Source organism: Salvelinus namaycush, chromosome 24, assembly GCF_016432855.1.
Source record: "Salvelinus namaycush isolate Seneca chromosome 24, SaNama_1.0, whole genome shotgun sequence".
Classification (NCBI taxonomy): domain Eukaryota; kingdom Metazoa; phylum Chordata; class Actinopteri; order Salmoniformes; family Salmonidae; genus Salvelinus; species Salvelinus namaycush.
This window is the reverse complement of record NC_052330.1, coordinates 20,634,312-20,652,688: the sequence shown is the minus strand read 5'-3', so window position 1 is coordinate 20,652,688 and position 18,377 is coordinate 20,634,312. Positions and strand designations below refer to the sequence as shown.

General features: G+C 42.5%; 1 protein-coding gene across 1 annotated transcript in view; it reads right to left on the bottom strand.

The window, feature by feature from the left end:
* Window positions 1-4,037: 4,037 nt before the first annotated feature.
* The window catches only part of LOC120019076 (ras-related protein Rab-32-like), a 36,141-nt gene continuing 21,801 nt past the window's right edge, over window positions 4,038-18,377 (bottom strand). The window contains exons 2-3 of the mRNA XM_038962313.1: window positions 16,592-16,869; window positions 4,038-5,424 (exon numbers count right to left, since the gene is read on the bottom strand). Coding sequence (XP_038818241.1) covers window positions 5,275-5,424; window positions 16,592-16,869 — 428 coding nt within the window. The 3' untranslated portion in view covers window positions 4,038-5,274. The remainder of the gene's footprint in view (window positions 5,425-16,591; window positions 16,870-18,377) is intronic.

The following is an 18,377-nucleotide window of genomic DNA, read 5'->3' as shown; positions in this document are numbered from 1 at the left end:
AAAAATCAATACATAGAAGTATATTTTTTTAAACCTGCATATTTAGTTAAAAGAAATTCATGTTAGCAAGCAATATTAACTAGGAAAATTGTGTCTCTTGCGTTCAGTGCAAGCATAGTCAGGGAATTTCCAACTGGCTCGTTTGCGAAATGTGCGAAGACCGTAATTATTTTGCCAAAATGTTACATAATTGTGACATAACATTGAAGGTTGTGCAATGTAACAGCAATATTTAGACTTAGGGTTGCCACCCGTTTGATAAAATACTGTCAGCAGCACAGTTATAGTCACCAATGCTCTAGATATCATGAAAACAGCCTAACCAGCTCAGCTAGAGAAAGTAAAACGGTCAGAGTGAGGTGTTCTCTCATTTGTCTGGCATTAGCTACCAAGCTAGCCAACTTTAGCCGGTTAGCTTGGGTGCTTGACTGCCATTGTGAGGTCCGAACGCTTGGATCAACCCTACTCCTCTGCCAGTGTCCAGTGTGTGCTCTGAATGCTTCGAGAGCGAAACGCTCTGAATTTATGAATAAACAAGCTGACAATACTCGGAATTTACAAACACACCCTCACTCTTTTTGGTGTCTGTCATTGTGTGATGTGACTCGGCCGGAGGACTACTCATTTTTCTTTGGTGGAGCTTTTGACATTCCGGCTGTCTCTCCTGAACTAGTACCTAAAATAAGTGACAGTGTTAGCTAGCTAGCTAATGTTAATGTTATATGACTTGAGAGAGCAGTTTCTTTTGACTGGGAAGCTGGAGAAAGTTTGATATGTTTCTTAGCGACAAAGCCCCAGCCACAGAAGATCAAGGAGACCGTTGGCTGGATCCTCCCTGGTCCCTAGGTTGTCACTAGTTACCACAGCCACAATGCATTGGTCGCGTGTTGCAGGTTTTGGTGTACTTCTATGTGGCATCCCGGCCGCCATGGAAATTGCACTGTGCCCTTCTGCTGCTATCAGGCAGTGAGTCAGCCTGTTTCTGAGTGAGTGAGTGAGTGAGTGAGTAGGTGTGGAGGGCGGGAGGCCCGGACGGATGTGTGTGTTGAGACTGGGCTTGCAGCAGGCAGCTTAGTCTCGTGAGTGAAAGGAGACAGAAGCACGAGCGCACGTCGTGACAACCTTTTACCAAGTTGTAGGTAGGCTATTTAAATTGTCATTATGGAGAAACCTATTTCCACCCCTTTTTCGATAAAACATATTAATGCGCTAGAACTGATGCGCATCAAGAAATAACGGTGACAAAGCACAGAAAAGCGATTTTGGCACTCTAGAGCACATTACATAAATTCGCTCGGAGGTGGTTTAAACTGCATTCTAACATCGACGTTGCTTATGGAAACCATATCAAGCCATGGGTTTTACGCATGCTTAGTTCTTAGGCCTCGAGCGCTGCGCGAGTGGAAATTTAAAATAGAAGTTATAGAACTCCCTGTTATGGGGAAAAGTCCATAAGGAAACTGACATTAAATGTGGACATTTATACATTTACATCCGTTGTCCATCAATTATCCTATTATTTATATGCTTATGTAGAGTACTGTAGTCTTCCATTTTATACAATAAATACGTTGAAATGACGATCACTGGAGTCATTGCAAATCAATTTGTGCCACTTGTGTAGCCTACCTGGAGCTGGCAAACAGATTGAATAAAAAGCCTATAACTTCAGTTTATTGTTCTTGTAGCCTTGTGTTATTAAGCAATTATTAATGGCCATGTTTAGTTAATGAAATTGGAAGTTAGAACTGTGACCTTGATCACAATTGATATCGCAATGTCCATCAGCTGCATGTAGTTTTGTCCTTGAGCTGTTCTTATCTATTGATGTTCTGTATTATGTAATTCTGTATTATGTTTCATGTTTTGTGTGGACCCCAGGAAGAGTAGCTGCTGCTTTTGCCACAGCTAATGGGGATCCTAATAAAATACCAAAAAATCTGTTGTTACAATGCTTTAGATTTAAGGTAACAGTCAATCAGATTAGGCCACAGGTATAAAATTGTTGAAATTGTTGCATGTTGTGTTTATATTTTTCACCTTGCTACAGTACATACATGCATACAGTCTACTACTCAACTGGGAGGGCAACAACAACACCAGGACACAGTGCCCTTCGCTCCCACTTGACAAGCACTACTGTCCGGAAACAGTGAGGGAAGTAGCTACCTAGTAGTAGCCCATAAGCAATATGGGTGACAGTCACAGTAAGCACATGCATACAACGCATGAAGCAACAGTAAACCCATCAGTAGTTTTTATTTTTTTAAATTATATTGTCTGTTTTATGACTGGACATTTACAATTATGTGTAAAACTAACAGTACTCAGACTCATCCTCTCGTCTCTAGTCTCAAAAGAGATGACAAACTCTTGCAGTATGGTAAAAATAAATATAACACCACTCAATCAAAACCGTCTAGAACGCTTTTAACACACCCACTACTACTTTCCTTTTAACACACCCACTCCTTTCCACACACCCACTACTACTTTCCTTTTAACACACCCACTCCTTTCCACACGCCCACTACTACTTTCCTTTTAACACACCCACTCCTTTCCACACACCCACTACTACTTTCCTTTTAACACACCCACTCCTTTCCACATGCCCACTACTACTTTCCTTTTAACACACCCACTCCTTTCCACACACCCACTACTACTTTCCTTTTAACACACCCACTCCTTTCCACACGCCCACTACTACTTTCCTTTCAACACACCCACTCCTTTCCACACGCCCACTACTACTTTCCTTTCAACACACCCACTCCTTTCCACACGCCCACTACTACTTTCCTTTTAACACACCCACAACTTTCCTTTCGACACACCCACTTGTCCATACTCCGGTTGCCATATTAGGATGCAGTTACCCAGTCTTGTCAAATGACCTGCATCTGCCCTCATGCATATTTACATTTTTGTAAAACTCAGCAATATCCCTTTCCACTCATCCCTTTACCATTTATGGGGGACTTTACTTTTCATACACTGACAATTAGATACACTGAGAAGAAAAGAAGTGTGCATTAAAATAAAATTGCTTTTTAAAATTCTGTATTTGAATCAGATTTATATAGGCCTATTGTACTTGTGTGCAGGCCTAATCTAATTTTCCATTTATGTTTGGCTCCTGCTGACTAAAGTAATGCCACTGGTCAAAATAGAAAGAGTGTTTCCTTGTCTGTTTCTGGGTATTGTCATTAATGAGATAAATTTGACTGTTGCTATTTCTTAAATAAAAAGTTAATTGGCTACTTAAAACATATCCTATAAAGATAACCTTGACTATTTGAGTAGCCAAAGTTATGCATTCAAATCCCAACAGAAGGGAATGTAGCAACTTCTCCTTTTGTATACATTACATTGGGTAGTTAAAAGCATTATTTTTATTACTAAATTAAGGGACACTGCTGGAGTGTGTTTAAGTATCAGCCAACTTGGAATAATGTGAAAACAGCTTTACTGTATATGGGGGAAGTAGCAAGTAGACATACTGTACATTTTGCCTTTATTAAATTCCACTTGTGTCCACTTTATAAAAGTAATCAGTGGCTTAGTTTTGTTGAACTGGCACTGATAGACCAGTACTCAAATTGCATATTTATACTGTTTTACAGTATAAATGAGCGGAAGTCAGTAGTGTGAAAGTGAATGGGCAGTAGTAGACATTGCTGAGTGTGTCTGTGTCCTGGAGGCCTTTGTGATGTTGGTTTCTTTTCTGGTAATAATAGGAGCATGGGAGAGCACGAGCTGCAGCGGTGAGCAGAACAGTCTGATGACTATAACACACACAGCCTCCCCTAAGTGATACCGCATGGCCATGCCTGACACACACACACACGAGACCAGGGAATTATGTTGTGAAACATTTTATAACGTGAATTTCCATTTCTCTGATCACATTCAGTTCCTCCTATGTTGAGCCTTGAGGGATCACCTCCTACTAGTGTTTTCATTAACACACTTTCAATTCCATTCTGTTAAATATTGTCACTAATAAAGGATTAAGCCAAGACGACAAAATATGCAATTAAAATGTTTTATTTTTTGTTCTTGTTCTTGTAGTAGATTCAATGTATATTGTCACATACATTTGATAGACCCAGCACTTTAAAAAAGCATGTACACTTGCCTATGATACTCAACTTCTTGGGCAGAGGGAGGGTTCACTCCCCCGCCTGATGCTTTTTATACATCACAAGGAATTATACATCCATGATCAAACACAATGTTTAAAAAAATACACCTCTTAGTACGAAAGAGTACATCTATCACAAAGACATCAAGTGAAAATCCTGCAATTGCAGAAAGAGGAAATTAGGAATATATGTATAATTAGTTAACTACATGCACCATACATGTGAAAGCTGTAAGTAGCAGTAGAAGTATTGTTGAGCAGATAAAGTATTGTTGTCCGTTAGTTTACTCCAATCTGGGGAGGGATGGTAGTGTTGGGTAAAAATAAAGGGGATTAGAAATGACGCAAACTATTAGATTTTAGATTCTATCAAATTATCTGCAATATTAAAACTGATCTATCCTATGGTACCTTCTATGTTCTTTTTTTCTTTCAAGACTTATTTTTGTGTCCATGTCTGTGACTAGCATTGTCTAGAACACTCAAACAATACACAGATCATCATGATAAAAAACAGACAAAAACGTATTAGTTATGGCACAGTCTTAGTCCCACCTTTGTTCACACCTTAACATATATATTTTTTTAAACCTCTTGGCACCATTTATGAAACATGACAGTTACATGCGTGATTGTGACAACAGTGTGAGAACAATGAGAACATAGTGGTAACGGTAAGAGGGTAAGTTTCTATATCTAGTGTGTCACCTCCAGCAGGGTGCTCCTCTGTCTTCCACAACCAGAGCCTGATAACACAGGGCATCAGGGAGGGCACTAGATCACGTCTGGGGGAAAGGAGGGGGGAAACGTGGGGTGTTGGAATGGGGTTGGCAGGGTCCAGAGTCAGTGGGTTGGGGTCTGCTGGGACCCACTCCCTGGACAGTACCCCTTCCGCATCGGGGGGTTAGAAGTTAGGAAGTCCATGGTAACGACAGCTTGGAGTGAGATATTGGGTTCAGAGTCACACCCTCCCTGAATAGCAGCCCCTGTTGTGATAGTAGAGACAGAAGATGGGGGCTACGGTGGGGTGGGGGCTCGGAGACCCAGTCCTTGACCTCTAGGCCTTCTGTGTGAGGCGGGCTGGGGTGCGAGCCGGAGGGTGGACGCAGTAGGAGTCCTCACTGCTAGCAGCAGCCTGACTTACTCTCGGCAGCCATCGTCTCCTGGTCCAGTTTGATGCGGTCTCCGTTGCTCTCCTCGTACGGCAGGCCCTTGTCATTCAGCAGGATGTTCTCCACCAGGAACCGAGCTGCCTCATCCACGTTGATGTTGTCCTGGGAAAGGTTTTAAAAAATCAACAGGCTTAAGGTTAAAGGTCATATCAATTCACATGAAAACACGAATACAGTTGCTGGGGGATATTGGTTTAGGCAGTTACCTAACGAGGTGCAACATTGGTGAAACCGGTTTGGCCGCATCCATTTGTTACACAGAACATTAGTCTATAAAAAATATATAAACCACTGGATATTTCTCTAGCTTTCTCCTCTACCCAAGCAAAAGAGGTTATGTTCTCAGCTGTCAACTCAAGATGACCGCCTTCCCCATGACATATGAATGAAGTTTATGGTAGAGGAAATGTAAAAATTATGGAACGATGCAGGGTCTCTCTCTGAGCTGTCCAACAGTTGATGTCCTGACCACAAGATGTCACAGAAAGTCATGTGACCTGTGTGCCTTCCCCAACCTTTAGGGACCGTAGCCCGAGGCGTGCTTCTGAATGCTTGGCCAACGCTTCACATGGTGACCAATGTTCCCTCTAAGCTGTGCACGCGCCCCCGGGACTGCCGCAGAGAAATATTAGCCCATAGAGCAGTGGCGGATTTAGGTATAGGCGACATGGGCAGCCGCCCAGGGTGGCATCTTGCCGGGGGCGGCACGGGGCGCCCGCACAAAATATTTGCTCGATCGGTTTTCTATTGCTCATTTGCACGTCACGTCAATGATATCATGTCACCGTGTGGGACTGTGGATCAATTAACCTTGTCGGAGTGGGCGCCCTGATTCTAGTTTGTGAGCTAGGCAGGCTACTGCCTGGGAAGGTCTCCCACTCAGAAGTACGAGATGGGGAGGGGGGGTGGCGATAGGTTGACATTAGGTCTCCCCACTGGAAGCCCGAGGTGGGGGGCGGGGGAATCTATTAAATAGCGCACCTCTAACTTTGTACAGTACAAATGCAATTAGTAATCCAATTAGTTGTGCAATTTAGTTTGTGTTTCTTGTTTGAAGGGCAATAGTGTAATAATCAGGTTCTTTTTATAAGTGTGTTATTCTATTTGTGTTTTTGTGTGATATAGGATTTGTGCAATTTAGTTTTATTTGTGTGTTTTTTGTTAGCAATAGGGTAATAGTGTAATAATTCGATTCGCTTTTTTATTTGTATTTATATACTACAATTTGTTTCTATTTGTCTTTGATACTTCATTTTGATAGGAGTCTTTATGTATATATTTTTATCGTTTTAAATGTTATGATTATTTATTTGTGCTCCAAATGTCTGAATAAAAGTTACAGTTAATGCAGAAAGGGGCATTTTTTTTGCGGTGGCGGGGGTGGGGGGTGCTGAAGGGGGGCTTTGCCCAGGGAACCATACAAGTTAGAACTGCCACAGAGAGAAAGCACGAGATTGAACTTCACTCAACTTTCTAGAGCAGTGGTCACCAACCGGTCGATCACGCTAAAAACCATAAAATGCACATTCTTCCTATTTCCACTCAGCACTACAACAAGCACTGCAGCAGTAATGAAAGTAGTAAAGTGTATATTTTATGCTTGCATTGTTATTATTAGCGACTTGGGTCTTTTTTAATATGGAGGAATATTTAACTTTCTCTGTTCAATAGGAGGAGTTGCATGAATTTGTGCGACTCGAGTTTCACCATCATATGGAAGACGGTGTTCCATTTTGGTAAGGGAGAGCGGAGGGATGTTGAGAGGTGGACCCTCAGTCTGCTGCTCTCACCCTCTGCTGAGATACAGGCACAATCAGCCCAATAAAATAAAAAGCTAATTATTTAAATGTATGCTGACTCAGCTGTGCTTCACAAGTAATACAACATCAGATCTATTACTGGTGTGATCATATAGCCTACCTCAAATGTTGTAATATAATTTTTTCAAAGCCCCGAACAACTATGCATTGGCAGGGCAATTCAAGCAAAGCCAATATGCGGTGGTAATGTATTGTGCCTATAGGTTACTGCACAAACTTCATTGCAACAGTACTGTTATTAATTAGTTAATGTTGCATAGGCTTACGTTTTTAATCATGTTAAAAAAAATCTGAGTGGTAGATCTCAGCTTGCATTTTGACTCAGTGATCTTGACTCAGAAAAGGTTGGTGACCACTTCTATTTTTCCCTGTTACCACTAATCGACGTTTCCCTTTACTGTGGCAATTGTGATCGAATCAGCGCAATATTAGCCACTTTCAATGCAACATACCAAGACAATTGAACTATGCAATAGATTTTGTTGTAGGCAGAACGCATCGGAGTAGGATTCTATTGCATTGACATGCACTACTCAGCACATACTCGTCTACACAGACCAGTGTGGCATAAACAATTCAGAGCTGCAGTAGGCCTATATGCAAATAGACCATTGCCATATATGGATCTGTGCCATTTACATTGAACTGGACTATGTTTACAGCATGAGCGGTTGTGAGTGGATGCACTTGTTTTAAGATCAAAGCGAGAGCTGCATGTAGCCACATGTGCAGATTTAGCTGATACCCTTTACTAGTTCGTGAGTTATTAGCCCAGTTATAGATCATTTGTAGTCAGCAATAGGCGAGTGATTGCTTCCTACAAGAACATAAAACATATACATTTCTAGACATCTTCGAAAAGTGAGTCAGGTAAAGAGCCTTTTTTTCTTAAAAGGGGCAGTGTTGTATTTTGAGACAGGCTTGAATAAGCTAAGTAGCCAATGGGACGAGGTTAGCATAATTTGTCTGATTCTCTGTAATAATGGTATGGGAATAAAGCATTTTATTTTGTAAAGTGGTTTCTTGCATCAAACACAACATTTTGTCACCTTGTCTGAAAGACAAGTGGATAAACAGGTTAATGTCAAGCTCTGCATGTTTTTTTTTTTCAAAAGTCTCATGGAATGTAGGCCTACATTGAACACCACACATTGGCTGCTACTTTAGGCTGAATGAGAACAGCTATTTCCATGTTAAAATGTTATGGGATGCATTTTAGCCATTGTTTTTGATGGTAGGCAACACTCTGGTAGGCCTACATTATAATCAAATAGCCACAGTCGCCTACTTGGCCACTGTTAAAACTGTAACTTAAAAGCGGGTACAGCCTCAGTGTTCATAGTAAACGCGCGCTGGAAGTTACACAGAATTTTCACAATGTTCAAGGTAGCGAAATGCCTAACACTCAGAATTAGAGGTTATACCAGGTTTTATTCATCCTGATCAGACAGGTTTTTTACATTAATGATACATTGGAGACAATATATGACAACTACTAGAAAAATAAGAAGCCAGGCCTGGTATTCATAGAAGATTTTGAAAAGGCTTTTTATATATGGATTTTATATATAAATGCCTGGATTTTTTCTAATCTTGGTGAGTCTCATCTTCAAATGTTTAGCAAACCCATGTGTAAAATAGTAAATAGCGGCTACTTCTCAGATAGTTTTGAACTGTGAAGAGGAGTTAAACAAGGGTGTCCGTGGTCACCATATCTATTCGTTATGGCCTTCAAAATGCTAGCTATTAAAATCAGATCAAATAACAATATTAGAGGATTAGAAAACAAAGGTGTCCATGTATGCCGTTGACTGAAGTTCTATATTAAGTCTGCAAGCAAGATCTCTGAAATGTCTCATTGAAGAGATAACTTTTCTGGCCTCTCTAGACTAAAACCTAGTTATGATAAGTGCACCATATTATGTATTGTATCTTTAAAAAACACAACTTTTATATTACCCTGCAGCTTACCTATAAATGGGCTGACGGTGAAGTAGACGTACTTGCTATTCATATCACAAAAGCTATAAATAAGCTCTCTACAATAAATTTCAATAGAAAACTGGTAAAAATAGACAAGATCCTGAGGTAAATACCTGTCTATGGGAAAATTAAACAGATTAACTCCTTAGTCATATCTGTTTACTCACTTATGGCGCTGCCTACTCCTGATTAGTTTTTCAAATCATATTTAACTTTATCTGGGACGCTAAACCAGACAAGATGAAGCGTGCCTATCTATATAATGAATATGAACTGGGTGGGCTGAGATTATTAAATGTAAAAGCACTAAACCTCTAAAAGCTTCACTTATACAAAAGTTTTACTTTAACCCAAAATGGTTCTCAAGTAGATACTAAGAAAAGCTCATTCCTTGTTTAAAAATTGCCTTTGTGCAGATTGCTATGTCTCATTTTCGATTGATTGAAAATGAAACCTTGTTCAAAGTATCTCTTTTTCAAACCAGCAATGCAGAGCAATTTCATCCCCCAGAAAATATATTTTAACAAATAATTATTTTGTTTTTAAATGATATTAGAATGGTAGAGTTCTGTCTTTCATGGAGCTATCAGAATTGTATGGGAAGGTCTGCTCAATCCAAGATTACAATCAACTGATTACAGTACTGCCCCCCAAAAAACTGTCAGAGGAACAAAAATATAATAAATAGGAAAGTATACCGGTTTCATTTTGAGGACCAGGATGTTGACGGCTGTGCCATACAAATTGCAAAATAGCTGGGAAGACATTTTTGATGTACCGATTCACATGGCACAGGGTGTATGAGTTGATATATAAAACGACACAAGATTCAAGACTTCGTGCTTTTCAGCTAAAACTATTGCTAGAAAAATCTTGAATATTTGGGGCATAGAATCATCGCAGTTCTGCAGAATTTGTTGTACTGAATCAATAGACCATTTGTCTGGTATTGCCCTCAGGTAGCCTGTTTCTGGTTTCAGGTTCAGGAATGACTGAAAAAGCATAATATTAAATGTAAAATTGACCGTAGAAATAGCATTGTTGGGAGATTTATTATTTGATAGATTCAAATTGTATGTTAAAAATCACAGCATTGTTGAAAGATACACTATATATACAAAAGTATGTGGACACCCCTTCAAATTAGTGGAATTGCCAATTTCAATCACACCCATTGTTGACAGGTGTATAAAATTGAACACTCATCCATGCAATCTCCATAGACAAACATTGGCAATAGAATGGCTATACTGAAGAGCTCAGTGACATTCAATGTGGCACCGTAATAGGATGCCACCTTTCCAACAAGTCAGTTTGTAAAATTGCTGCCCTGCTAGAGCTGCCCCGGTCAACTATAAGTGCTGTTATTGTGAAGTGGAAACGTCTAGGAGCAACACCGGCTCAGCCATGAAGTGGTAGGCCACACAAGCTCACAGAACTTGACCGCCGAGTGCTGAAGCGAGTAAATATTGTCTGTCCTCGGTTGCAACACGCACTACCGAGTTCCAAACTGCCTCTGGAAGAAACGTCAGCACAAGAACTGTTCGTCAGGAGCTTCATGAAATGGGTTTCCATGACCGAGCAGCCGCACACAAGCCTAGGATCACCATGCGCAATGCCAAGCATCGGCTAGAGTGTTATAACGCTTGCTGCCATTGGACTCTGGAGCAGTGGAAACGCGTTCTCTGGAGTGATAAATCACACATCACCATCTGGCAGTCCGACGGACGAATCTGGGTTTGGCGGATGCCAGGAGAACATTACCTTCTCCACTGCATAGTGCCAACTGTACAGAGTGGTGGAGTAGGAATAATGGTCTGGGCTGTTTTTCATGGTTCGGGCCCCTTGGTTCCTACAGCATACAATGACATGCTAGACGATTCTGTGCTTCCAACTTTGTGGCAACAGTTTGGGAAGGCCCTTTCTGCTTCAGCATGCCCCCGTGCACAAAGCGAGGTCCATATAGATATGGAGGGGGAGATTTTTTCAGGGGGGTCTCGGTGAACTGTGTGGGGGGGGGGGGGGGGGGCACTTGACCCTGGTTGTGCCCTTGGGCGGGGCACTTGACCCTGGTTGCTCTTGTGGGTCGCTCTGAATGGGAGTGTCTGCTAGATGACTAAATGTAATTGTTGAGTGGCAGGTTGCTTGTATGTTTTGAAAATTCAATACAAAAAAATTTATAATAAAAAGATTAATCCTGTATGGCTAATGTGGCCAACGCATTACTGAGCATCAACTGAAGTGTGAATGTCTAGGGCAAATGATTGTGCAAACTGCATGTGTGTCAATGAATGTGGGGTGGTATACTTTGTCTTGTAACAAGTTCAACTAGCGTTTTGTTTGTTGTTTTGAGTCTATTTTTCCTGGTTGCTACAGTATATCTGCTGTGTAGCTGGTCGGTTCCCTAGAGCCAAGTAGTTTTTTCAGAATTCCTCAGTAATTCAGAAACATGAGGCCGGTGAGCTCTTCAGAGAGCCTTTCATGTTAGAGCGGGAGAGAAAGAGAGCGAAAGAAAGAAAGCCGAGGAAGGGAAGGAGAAAGGGAGAGAAGGAGGGGGACCGATGGAGAGAGGTAAATAGAGAAAGACAGTGAGAAGCAGAAAGAGAGTGATATTTCCTTTGAGTCTCATATTTAAGGAGATGGTTGTTAGAATAGAGGTTCAGCACAAAATAAGAGCAGACATGTCTCTAAAACACACGTGTGGTACGTGCACACACACGCCTTCACAGCCAGAGCTCCATGCCAACCATCTGAGTTATGTCCCCTAATAGAGTTATTTATCTCAGGAACATGTGCTGGTGCATGCTGGGTACTAGCACACCTTCTGTCACTCACATGAACACACACTCACATGCATATGCACAGCTGCAGGTAATGACAGAAAAGTGAATTCAGTAGCAGGGACATTTTGCGTTTCACGAAGGCTGAGATTTCCTGAAGGCTAATGTTTGCCATTCTGTTGAACTGTTTGACAGAAGTGCTCACTGCATACAATCCCACACACTAAAACACACACACACACACACACACACACACACAATTCTCAAGGCTTTGAACAAACATAGATAAAGTCTTTCTCACAATGAAGGTTAATAGGTGATCCTATGAGAAATTACACAGGAAATCAAGTTTAAAGCACAGAACCTTCTACAGTACATCAGTATTTGACCATCAAGCTGTTGCAACAATCAGGGTGGCTTTATGAAGGCCATTTTACATTGGATATGAATATGGATTGTGCTACAAGATTCAACACATGATGGCCTATTATGAGTATCTGTATAAGGTTGGACTTGACCGATTCTGCAGGGAGGAATTCTCTCCTATAGCAGAGATGGGGCTGAAATAGCAGTGGCCTGCTTTGGTTTCTAGTGGCACACGCTATGATCAGTCAAAGGACATGTCTACGCTCTTACAGGTCTAACAGCTCAGGATTAGAGCTGGGAAACGCTGAGAGTATCACATCCTCAAAGCTGATAAAGACACAGAGTTTGTGTGGCTCTAAAAGGTCTCCCCATGGGCTAGGGCAGTGGTTCCCAACCAGGACTACCTATCCACTGGGGGTACTTGAGAAGACTCATGAGGCCATAGACCTACTGGTAAAATGCACAGGAAGGGGTACTTCAGGGGTTCTCCATGCAGAGAAAAACATCTGTTGGTGGTACAGTAACCTAAAAAGGTTGGAAACCACTGGGCTAGGGAATGGGGATGTCCCTGGTGTCTCTCTGTCTGTGTGTGTGTGTGTGTGTGTGTGTGTGTGTGTGTGTGTGTGTGTGTGTGTGTGTGTGTGTGTGTGTGTGTGTGTGTGCGTGTGCGTGTGCGTGTGCGTGTGTGCGTGTGTGCGCACATGCGTAAATGCTACAACTGTCTAAACAAACCCTGCTCAAACACATACACCATATTGTTTCATTGGTGTGTGTGACCCCTTGCTCAGACCTGGTACAGTGTCTGTCTGGAATGGTGCTACTGTGTGTAGGGGACAGGGGCACTGCAGGGGGACATGTGTGAGAGGTACCTGTCATTTACCCAGGGTTGGGGGCTCGTGGGGGCATTAGAATTGAGGTGACAGGGGCAAGCAGAAACCTAAAGACCCAGTGAATTGAGGCGTGCACACACAAACAGAGAGAGAGAGAGAGGGAGAGAGAGAGAGTTCCCTCCAATGCTTCATGACAGGCAGACCCCAGTTGACCTAATTTTCACACAGAGAGCCGATTGCAGTACATTCGGAAAGTATACAGACCCCTTTTTCCACATTTTGTTACATTACAGCCTTATTCTAATATGGATTAAATTATATATTTTTCCTTATCAATACACACAATACCCCATAATGACAAAGTTAAAATGGATGGCATTGTGTTGTGCGACTAAACTGCACATTTTATTGTAACCAGCACAAGGTGCACCTGTGTAATGATCATGCTGTATAATCATCTTCTTGATATGCCACATGGATGGATATGCCAGGGGGATGGATTATCTTGGCAAAAGAGAAATGTTCTCTTACAGGGATGTAAAGAAATTTGTGCACAAAATCTGAGAGAAATAAGCTTTTTGTGCATATGGAACATTTCTGGGATCTTTTATTTCAGCTCATGAAACATGGGACCAACACTTTACATGTTGCGTTTATATTTTTGTTCAGCATACATACTGAACATACATACACAAACTAACTAAATCCTGCTCCCTAATTTAATTTCTCCCTAAAGACCTTGCCTAACAACCTCCAATAAAAGCTTTAAGTTGTCAAACAAAAGTGTTTTCAGATGAGGAAAAACACTCAATTGAAGGCCTTTAACATATCTTGGAATGGCCTTGAAGACAGCTTCCATTTTCGTTGTTATTGTGATGCTGGCTGGAACTGTTGGCGAGCATGCTTCTGTCTCTCCTAACTAAAAGTGCTCAGAGTGGCACGGTGGGGTATGCTTGTGTTTCCCAACTCTGCTCCTTCCAACAGCACAATGACCCACAGGACAAATAGTTAGATTTGGTAGCACGAGGAGTACTGCTACCAAATGTTTTGATTTAACTCCCCCCCCAGTCAGGGCTTAAATCACCAGTGACTTAACACGTGTGTTACATTACCTTTTCATGCTATTCTTGCCTTTGACTTTTTCCCATCTATTCAGTGTTCGATGTCCAACACTGCCTTTTCCCACCTGAACAAAAGGAAGGCCTATGTCAGAATGCTGTTCATTGACTACAGCTCAGCATTCAACATCATAGTGCCCACGAAGCTCATCACTAAGCTAAGGACCCTGGGACTAAACCCCTCCCTCTGCAACTGGATCCTGGACTTCCTGACGGACAGCCCCCAGGTGGTAAGGGTAGGCAACAACACACGCTGCCACGCTGATCCTCAACACTTGGGCTCCTCAGGGGTGGGTGCTTAGTCCCCTCCTGTACTCCCTGTTAATCCACGACTGCGTGGCCAAGCACGACTCCAACACCATCATTAAGTTTCCTGACGACAAAACAGTGGTAGGCCGGATCACCGACAACGATGAGACAGCCTATAGGGAGGAGGTGAAAACAACCTCTCCCTCAATGTGAGCAAGACAAAGGAGCTGATCGTGGACTATAGGAAAAGGAGGGCCAAATACACCCCAATTAACATAGACGGGGCTGAAGTGGAGCGGGTCGAGAGTTTCAAGTTCCTTGGTGTCCACATCACCAACGAACTATCATGGTCCAAACACACCAAGACAGTTGTGAAGAGGGCACGACAACACCTTTTCTGCCTCAGGAGACTGAAAAGATTTGGCATGGGTCCCCAGATCCTCAAAAAGTTCTACAGCTGCACCATCGAGAGCATCCTGACTGATTGCATCACCGCCTGGTATGGAAACTGCTTGGCATCTGACTAAGGTGCTACAGAGGGTAGTATGTACAGCCCAGTACATCACTGGGGTCAAGCTTCCTGACAGCCAGGACCTATATACAAGGCATGGTCAGAGGAAGGCCCAAAATGTGTCAGTCTCCAGTAACCCAAGTCATAGACTTTCTCTCTGCTACCGCACGGCAAGTGGTACCGGAGCGCCTAGGACCAAAAGGCTTCTTAACAGCTTCTACCACAAGCCATAAGACTGTGAACAATGAATCAAATGGCGACCTGGACTATTTACATTGACCCCCCCCCCCCCTGCTACTACTCGCTGTTTATTATCTATAAATAGTCACTTTACAAATGACCTTGACTAACCTGTACCCCCGCACATTGACTCGGTACCGGTACCCCCTGTATATAGCCTCCACATTGACTCTGTACCGGTACTCCCCTGTATATAGCCTCCACATTGACTCTGTACCGGTACCCCCTGTATATAGCCTCCACATTGACTCTGTACCGGTACCCCCTGTATATAACCTCCACATTGACTCTGTACCGGTACACCCTGTATATAGCCTCCACATTGACTCTGTACCGGAACCCCCTGTATATAGCCTCCACATTGACTCTGTACCGGAACCCCCTGTATATAGCCTCCACATTGACTCGGTACCGGTACCCCCTGTATATAGCCTCCACATTGACTCGGTACCGGTACCCCCTGTATATAGCCTCCACATTGACTCGGTACCGGTACCCCCTGTATATAGCCTCCACATTGACTCGGTACCGGTACCCCCTGTATATAGCCTCCACATTGACTCGGTACCGGTACCCCCTGTATATAGCCTCCACATTGACTCTGTACCGGTACCCCCTGTATATAGCCTCCACATTGACTCGGTACCGGTACCCCCTGTATATAGCCTCCACATTGACTCTGTACCGGTACTCCCCTGTATATAGCCTCCACATTGACTCTGTACCGGTACCCCCTGTATATAGCCTCCACATTGACTCTGTACCGGTACCCCCTGTATATAGCCTCGTTATTGTTATGTCATTTTCTTGTTACTTTTAATTTTTTTTACTTTAGTTTATTTAGTAAATATTTTCTATATTTATTTCTAAGGTAAGTGGTACCGGAGCATGTGACCAATAAGACTTTATTTGACAATCAACTTTTTCTTTTTTACTGAAAAGCAACCTGTAAAACATTAGGAAACAACCTACATTTACCTTCCATTCAAGCTGATAAAAAAAGCCTAATGCACACACTAGCTATAATAGTATTTGTAGTACTATCACTGTAGTTAATGCTTCCTGATTAGGGGAGATCTAATGGCAACAAAAGCACACTGTTATAGCAGAGGAGGCTAGTGAGGGGAGGACAGCTCATAATAATGTCTGGAATGGAGTGAATGTAATAGTATCAAACAAATGGAAACCAGGTGTTTGATGTGTTTGAAACCATTCCATTCCAGCCATTACTATGAGCCTGTCCTCCCCATTTAAAGTACCACCAGCCACCACTGTGTTATAGTCTTATGGTGTAGGCATATTTGTGTGTGTGTGTGTGTGTGTGTGTGTGTGTGTGTGTGTGTGTGTGTGTGTGTGTGTGTGTGTGTCTTACCTTGGCCGAGGTCTCGAACCAGCCCAGAAAGCCAGTCTCTTTACAGAAGTTGTCCATGAGGGAAGTGTTGTTGGAGGTCTCATTTTTCTGGTCACACTTATTGGCCAGCAGCACCGAGGGGATAGGGCTCCCATTGGCCAGTTTCACCTTGCTGTCCAAATCGTGTTTCCATTTGGACACGGCCTCAAACGTGGAGCCCCTCGTCACGTCAAACACCACGAATGCCCCCACCGCCTCCTTGTAGTACACCCGTGTCATGTTCCCAAATCGCTCCTGACCTGCATGGGGACAGGGAAGCAACACAATCAGTAACTCAATGGTACAGTACACAATTAAACCTAGTAGGCCTGCGTCAAAGTAACTAAGGAGATGGACTAGTTAGTAAACAAAAGGCTGTTGGGTCAAATGCTCAATGGGTTACCAGAGGCAGAGATTATGTTACAGCCCATAAGAGGACATCAGAAAGGGGTCAAGGAAAAACAAGACATCTGAATGTACAAAACACAGGAGCAGGCCTATAGAGGGGTGGAAGCGACTTAGCCTTTGAGTGTTGCTAATGAGACAGCAAAGCAGGGTCTGTTCCTTCTGTACACACACAGATAGGCCTGTGACAGGACATTCCACAAGCCCCATTACCCAGCGCAGTGAGTACAGCACAACAATGACCACTTGTGAGATCGATTACTCCACTAAATCACTCACCACACTCCCATTTGAGACATTTAAAAGGTGCCAGTTTGGGGAGAATTAGCCCAGTTTACCAGGAATATGTACATGTTTTAGACATGGATATAAAACTGAGTGAGGATTAGCCAGTGTTTCATCAGATGACAGAGGAAGGTAAGTCTGTCTCAGGTAAAATAAATGTGTTATCTTGAGGCTGCATTCAGAAGACGAACATATTTTATTCTCCTGCTCTAAAGTGCTGTGTGAGAGTAGTGTTTTGCCTTCATTTTGGTTCCCCTTCCCCACCAAATGACAAAAACGGATCTTGCCCCACTTTTTCTAATTTGTCATGACTCTAATCCAAAGACTCAAACCAAGGAAGAAATCTGCCTCCTCGATAATGAACCCATTCTCCCCAGTCTTACTGGGAAAAATCTGCAATGATGCTTTACAAAGTGAAAGCAAGGGGAATTACCACCAGGATCCTGGGTGTCACTCAACCCATGCTCCATGTCAATAATATGAGGATGATTCTCCTATCTAAATCATACCCTTCGGTTTCTCACTTCATTTCTATGTATACCTTAAATAGAACTGAACAAACTACAAATTGTGTCAGATGACAAGTACAATAAAATTGATTATGCTTTCAAGCATTTCCTCTATTGTATATGTGGCAATTTGTTTGGGATATTGCAACAGCATTTACCCTAACAATTTTTTGGATTTCTCACAAATTTCCGTCAAATTACATTAATGAGCACTGGACAAAACCTTTAGAGCAAACAGATTTGAGGTGGAGCCCCATCTTCCACAAACTATTTCCAGGACAATAATTTATAGAACCTTCAAGACTGCTGAAATCAATCAACCTGTGAGTGATTGTTCACTGAGGCATACCTCAATTAAAGGTGAATCTTTGGTCGGGGGATTAATTGGAACTTTACCTGTTTGGGGTCCAGGATCACACCCATTCAGCAATTCTCTCTCTCTCTCTGATCCAGCCCTCTTCTACATGTTACGTCATTTGCAGATCATAAGGCTTCCTACAGTTGTGTCAGGCAGGTTGTGTGTGAGACTGACAGCCATATCAGGGGATGAAAGAGCTTCTGCACTCCAC